This window comes from Eleginops maclovinus, chromosome 6, assembly GCF_036324505.1.
Source record: "Eleginops maclovinus isolate JMC-PN-2008 ecotype Puerto Natales chromosome 6, JC_Emac_rtc_rv5, whole genome shotgun sequence".
Classification (NCBI taxonomy): Eukaryota; Metazoa; Chordata; class Actinopteri; order Perciformes; family Eleginopidae; genus Eleginops; species Eleginops maclovinus.
This window is the reverse complement of record NC_086354.1, coordinates 25,560,248-25,567,678: the sequence shown is the minus strand read 5'-3', so window position 1 is coordinate 25,567,678 and position 7,431 is coordinate 25,560,248. Positions and strand designations below refer to the sequence as shown.

Below are 7,431 nucleotides of genomic sequence, written 5' to 3'. Positions count from 1 at the left end.
TAATGAAAACAGTGACACATTTACATGACCATTTCACCAGGAGACTATGCTCCATTGCATTGAACAAATCAATGACTGGATGAGTCAGAACTTTCTCCAAATAAAGAAAGACAAAACTGAGGTCATTGTTTTTGGAACAAAGGAGGAACGACCAAAAGGAGAACGACCAAAAGGAGGAACGACCAAAAGTCAGCGCTGAGCTTCAGTCAGCAATGTTCAAAACAACAGCTAACGCCAAAAACCCAGGTGTCGTCCTGAACTCAGACCTGAATTTCAACAGTCACATTAAAACAGTCCCTGAGTCCGCCCGCTATCACCTGAAGAACAGATCTAGGATTAAAGGACTGATGTCACAGCAGGATCTGGAAAAACGTGTCCATGCTTTCATCTTCAGTAGACTGGACTACTGTAACGGTGTCTCTACAGGTCTCTAAAACATCTGTTAGGAAGCTGCAGCTGATTCAGAGCGCTGCTGCTGAGTCCTCGCTAACACTGAGAGAGGGGATCACATCAGTCCAGGTCTGAGGTCTTTACACTGAGAGAGGGGATCACATCAGTCCAGGTCTGAGGTCTTTACACTGAGAGAGGGGATCACATCAGTCCAGGTCTGAGGTCTTTACACTGAGAGAGGGGATCACATCAGTCCAGGTCTGAGGTCTTTACTCTGAGAGAGGGGACCACATCAGTCCAGGTCTGAGGTTTTTACACTGAGAGAGGGGATCACATCAGTCCAGGTCTGAGGTCTTTACACTGAGAGAGGGGACCACATCAGTCCAGTTCTGAAGTATTTACTCTGAGAGAGGGGACCACATCAGTCCAGGTCTGAGGTCTTTACTCTGAGAGAGGGGACCACATCAGTCCAGGTCTGAGGTCTTTACACTGAGAGAGGGGATCACATCAGTCCAGGTCTGAGGTTTTTACACTGAGAGAGGGGATCACATCAGTCCAGGTCTGGGGTCTTTACTCTGAGAGAGGGGATCACATCAGTCCAGGTCTGAGGTCTTTACACTGAGAGAGGGGATCACATCAGTCCAGGTCTGAGGTCTTTACTCTGAGAGAGGGGACCACATCAGTCCAGTTCTGAGGTCTTTACTCTGAGAGAGGGGACCACATCAGTCCAGGTCTGGGGTCTTTACTCTGAGAGAGGGGATCACATCAGTCCAGGTCTGAGGTCTTTACGCTGAGAGAGGGGATCACATCAGTCCAGGTCTGAGGTCTTTACTCTGAGAGAGGGGACCACATCAGTCCAGGTCTGAGGTCTTTACTCTGAGAGAGGGGACCACATCAGTCCAGGTCTGAGGTCTTTACTCTGAGAGAGGGGATCACATCAGTCCAGTTCTGAGGTCTTTACTCTGAGAGAGGGGACCACATCAGTCCAGGTCTGAGGTCTTTACACTGAGAGAGGGGACCACATCAGTCCAGGTCTGAGGTCTTTACTCTGAGAGAGGGGATCACATCAGTCCAGGTCTGAGGTTTTTACACTGAGAGAGGGGACCACATCAGTCCAGGTCTGGGGTATTTACTCTGAGAGAGGGGATCACATCAGTCCAGGTCTGGGGTCTTTACTCTGAGAGAGGGGATCACATCAGTCCAGGTCTGAGGTCTTTACACTGAGAGAGGGGATCACATCAGTCCAGGTCTGAGGTCTTTACTCTGAGAGAGGGGACCACATCAGTCCAGGTCTGAGGTCTTTACTCTGAGAGAGGGGATCACATCAGTCCAGGTCTGAGGTCTTTACACTGAGAGAGGGGATCACATCAGTCCAGGTCTGAGGTCTTTACTCTGAGAGAGGGGACCACATCAGTCCAGGTCTGAGGTTTTTACACTGAGAGAGGGGATCACATCAGTCCAGGTCTGAGGTCTTTACTCTGAGAGAGGGGACCACATCAGTCCAGGTCTGAGGTCGTTACTCTGAGAGAGGGGACCACATCAGTCCAGGTCTGAGGTCTTTACACTGAGAGAGGGGATCACATCAGTCCAGGTCTGAGGTTTTTACACTGAGATAGGGGATCACATCAGTCCAGGTCTGAGGTCTTTACTCTGAGAGAGGGGACCACATCAGTCCAGTTCTGAGGTCTTTACTCTGAGAGAGGGGACCACATCAGTCCAGGTCTGGGGTCTTTACTCTGAGAGAGGGGATCACATCAGTCCAGTTCTGAGGTCTTTACTCTGAGAGAGGGGACCACATCAGTCCAGGTCTGAGGTCTTTACTCTGAGAGAGGGGACCACATCAGTCCAGGTCTGAGGTCTTTACTCTGAGAGAGGGGACCACATCAGTCCAGGTCTGGGGTCTTTACTCTGAGAGAGGGGACCACATCAGTCCAGGTCTGAGGTCTTTACTCTGAGAGAGGGGATCACATCAGTCCAGGTCTGGGGTCTTTACTCTGAGAGAGGGGACCACATCAGTCCAGGTCTGAGGTCTTTACTCTGAGAGAGGGGACCACATCAGTCCAGGTCTGGGGTCTTTACTCTGAGAGAGGGGACCACATCAGTCCAGGTCTGAGGTCTTTACTCTGAGAGAGGGGACCACATCAGTCCAGGTCTGGGGTCTTTACTCTGAGAGAGGGGACCACATCAGTCCAGGTCTGAGGTCTTTACTCTGAGAGAGGGGATCACATCAGTCCAGTTCTGAGGTCTTTACTCTGAGAGAGGGGACCACATCAGTCCAGGTCTGGGGTCTTTACTCTGAGAGAGGGGACCACATCAGTCCAGTTCTGAGGTCTTTACTCTGAGAGAGGGGATCACATCAGTCCAGGTCTGAGGTCTTTACTCTGAGAGAGGGGACCACATCAGTCCAGGTCTGGGGTCTTTACTCTGAGAGAGGGGACCACATCAGTCCAGTTCTGAGGTCTTTACTCTGAGAGAGGGGATCACATCAGTCCAGGTCTGGGGTCTTTACTCTGGCTTCCTGTCTGTCTGACTCCACACTGCTGCTGGTTTATACAGTACAGCACTGAACGGTTTATTCTGATCTGCTGCTACACTATGTATCATCCAGAACTCTCAGGTCTTCTGGGACGGGTCTGCTTTCGGTCCCCAGAGTCAGAACTAAACATGGAGAAGTTCAGTTATTACTGTATGCTCCAAACATCTGGAACAAACGACCAGAAACCTGCAGGTCCTTTCAAATCCAGGCTGAAGACTTTTCTTTTGCCGCTGCTTTTAATTGAACTCTCAAAATGCACTGTGACTTTGGTTCCCATGTTTATATTTATGTATTTTACATGTTTGTTTATATTTTATGTATTTTACATGTTTTATATTTTATGTTTTTATATGTTTATTTATATTTTATATATTTTATATTTATATTTTATATGTTTTATATTTTATGTATTTATATGTTTTATATTTGATATATTTTATATGTTTTATATTTTATATTTTTTATTTTATATTTTATATATTTTATATATTATTTTATTTTATATTTTATATGTTTTATATTTTATATATTTTATATGTTTTATATTTTATATATTTTATATGTTTTATATTTTATATTTTATATGTTTTATATTTTATATATTTTATATGTTTTATATTTTATGTATTTTATATGTTTTATATTTGATATATTTTATATGTTTTATATTTTATATTTTATATATTTTATATGTTTTATATTTTATATATTTTATATTTTATATGTTTTATATTTTATATTTTATATATTTTATATGTTTTATATTTTATATGTTTTATATTTTATATTTTATATGTTTTATATTTTATATTTTATATGTTTTATATTTTATATTTTATATATTTTATATGTTTTATATTTTATATTTTATATTTTATATATTTGATATATTTTATATGTTTTATATTTTATATTTTATGTATTTTATATGTTTTATATTTGATATATTTTATATGTTTTATATTTTATATTTTATATATTTTATATGTTTTATATTTTATATGTTTTATGTTTTATATATTTTATATGTTTTATATTTATATATTTTATATGTTTTATATTTTATATGTTTATATATTTTATATGTTTTATATTTTATATATTTTATATGTTTTATATTTTATATGTTTTATATTTTATATGTTTTATATGTTTTATATTTTATATGTTTTATGTTTTATATGTTTTATATGTTTTATATGTTTTATATTTTATATGTTTTATATTTTATATATTTTATATGTTTTATATGTTTTATATTTTATATGTTTTATATATTTTATATGTTTTATATTTTATATATTTTATATGTTTTATATTTTATATGTTTTATATATTTTATATGTTTTATATTTTATATATTTTATATGTTTTATATTTTATATGTTTTATATTTTATATATTTTATATGTTTTATATTTTATATGTTTTATATGTTTTATATTTTATATGTTTTATATGTTTTATATTTTATATGTTTTATATTTTATATATTTTATATGTTTTATGTTTTATATATTTTATATGTTTTATATTTTATATATTTTATATGTTTTATATTTTATATGTTTTATATGTTTTATATTTTATATGTTTTATATGTTTTATATTTTATATGTTTTATATTTTATATATTTTATATGTTTTATATTTTATATGTTTTATGTTTTATATATTTTATATTTTATATATTTTATATTTTATATATTTGGTTTCTAAAGGCCTTTTTAAAATGTGTCGTTTTACTATTTCTTAATGCGCTTAATTAATGTCTTTCATTTTTCTGAAGCACTTTGAACTGCCATGTGTTGAAAGCTGCTATATAAACTCAGAGGAGCCAGAGTTGATCAATTTTGATATTGCCGTGTTGTGACCCTTGTTGAGCGCTTCTCTAATGAAGGTAAAGCTCGTCAGTCTTAGATAAGAGAAAGTCAATAACACAACCTTCATTTAGTGCTGATCCGAACAGCTGATCCGTGGTTCCAGCTGGTTGAAGTTAAACACAAAGCTTTGGTTTATAATAAAACCATAACGTCAAGGTGGAATATTTCCAAATTTAAGAAAATGATTCTTTTTGGTGGTTATTTTGTGTTGAATGTGAAGAGTTGCCTGAACACTTTCAGCTGGGTTTAACTGAGGTCAGTCAAGTGAAGATAGCTTGCTTATTTTGCACGTTTTGAACAGACATCACATTTAAAGTCGACAAAAATAAAGTTATATTGAAATAAAAACTCTAAATAATCCACTTAGTTTTTTTTCAGTTTTTATTTTAACATCACAGGAAATATCACACACAGATTAAACATGTACTGATCCATATCCAGTCAGTATGCAACTAAAACTAGCTATTATAAAGCACGAATCTGGCACGGTTTAAAACTAATTCAATTAGGGGACATAGTAATCTGTTAAATGTTAGATATTTACAGTCAAAATCCATGCATTCATATCAACACGATCTCTTAAAGAGCTCAAAGAAGAAGAAAGGTGTGACAGGTGTTTCCATGTCTGTCCGCAGGATGAAGATATTAACAGAGGATTCCACACGTTTAGGAAACAGACATCTGCCATCCTCCAGGGTCTCCTGCAGAGCTTCTACAAAATAAAGATAAATAACATTCATTAGAAACTGAGCATCAAACCCTCTCTATTGGTCACATGTTACAGCACACAGTGAAATAGGACCTCTGCTTTTAACCCTTCCTAGGAGCTAGCTATTGTACAGCGCCCGGGGAGAAAGGGTTCTCTCCAAATACCAGTACAACCCATAGTTACTGTAGGTCTGTTTGGGGACTCGAACCGGTGACGCTATGGTTCACAGGCCTAGTCCCTACAGACTGAGCCGCTGTCGGACAACTAATGTGATTTATTAAGCATCCTGACAAAGATCAGCTGCACATTTTCAGCTTTTATTTCTGCAGGTAAATAAAATGCAAGCTGGGCATACCAATACAAATAATGTCTGTTTTATGAGATTCAAACAGGAACGCCCTCTCCCTTGTATTGTTGTGTTTGGAGATAAATAAAAGATGTTTCTGTTTTATCATCTAAGCGTTTGCTCACAGGAAGTCATCCAGAGGCGAAGCGTCAGCAGGACGTTGAAGACGACAGTCTTGAGGAAGAGCAGTCGCAGCCCGAGCACCGTCAGAGACGCCATGTTCACCTGAGGGTCTGAAACACACAAACACATCAAACATTTACAAAGTGCTATAACTTATGCTCTCAAATATACACTAGAACTACAAACAGCCCGGGAACACATTCAGAGACTCTCTGGTCTTAGTGTCTATATGTGTTAAAACCCTTCAACCATCGAGAGGAAGCATTTAGTACTGACAGTATTTACCGTAAACACAGTATTCTTCAGAAAAAGCAATGCCATTATTATGATGCCATTCTATAGGTTATAATAAAGGCGTTCATTTAAACAGCGTCCCTGACACTCAATGATCCATTCCTCTATTTGAGAGTAAAATAAACATTTTGGTTCATAATTTCTCCCAAATTCCAAATAAAAATCTTCTGATTCAGAGAATTTATTTGCAAGATAGTGCGTAAATATAAACACATATAAACTCCACATATTAATGTTCACTGAGGGAGAGTTTAGAAATCATCACAGATATTGAGCTTATCAATCAGCTGATCAGACAGATTTCATACACACCTGGCTTCAAAGTGTCCACACACACATCCGGTGTATTGCCTGAAACACAAGACACAAATTATTATAACTAGGACACAATCATTCATCTTCATCAGTAATAAATAGAAAACGTTAGAACCGCTGCCGCACAGACCGTCCTGTCGAGGCGCTAACCCTAAATCTGAGTGGGCGTACAGATTACAGAGGCACGGAGAGATTTACATTTGATTCCATATTATTTTATTCTGGTATTGAATTAAAATGAAGACAAATGACTATTTTTCTATTTGCTTCGTACTCTGCAGGCTTCAGAATACTACAGAAAGGTTTGGAAGAAGATCCTCCTGATGTCATATTTTCACTGGAAACTGATGTCCAGCAGAGGAAACATGAGCAGTTTACTAAAAGCTGCAGAAAGCAAACGCTGCAAGAAGCTCCAACACAACGGAGACCAGGGGACACTAAAGAGAGACGCACACAGCTGGAGACCAGGGGACACTAAAGAGAGACGCACACAGCTGGAGACCAGGGGACACTAAAGAGAGACGCACACAGCTGGAGACCAGGGGACACTAAAGAGAGACGCACACAGCTGGAGACCAGGGGACAGTAAAGAGAGACGCACACAGCTGGAGACCAGGGGACACTAAAGAGAGACGCACACAGCTGGAGACCAGGGGACACTAAATACAGACGCACACAGCTGGAGACCAGGGGACAGTAAAGAGAGACGCACACAGCTGGAGACCAGGGGACACTAAAGAGAGACGCACACAGCTGGAGACCAGGGGACACTAAATACAGACGCACACAGCTGGAGACCAGGGGACAGTAAAGAGAGACGCACACAGCTGGAGAC

The 7,431-nt window shown here is 38.3% G+C and overlaps 1 gene segment (V, D, J or C); it reads right to left on the bottom strand.

Moving 5' to 3' along the window:
- Window positions 1-5,172: 5,172 nt before the first annotated feature.
- Window positions 5,173-7,431, bottom strand: part of LOC134865845 (M1-specific T cell receptor alpha chain-like) — a 30,817-nt gene continuing 28,558 nt past the window's right edge. Inside the window, 3 exon segments of the C gene segment in view lie at window positions 5,173-5,521; window positions 5,990-6,097; window positions 6,594-6,632. Of these exon segments, the coding sequence occupies window positions 5,520-5,521; window positions 5,990-6,097; window positions 6,594-6,632 (149 nt within the window).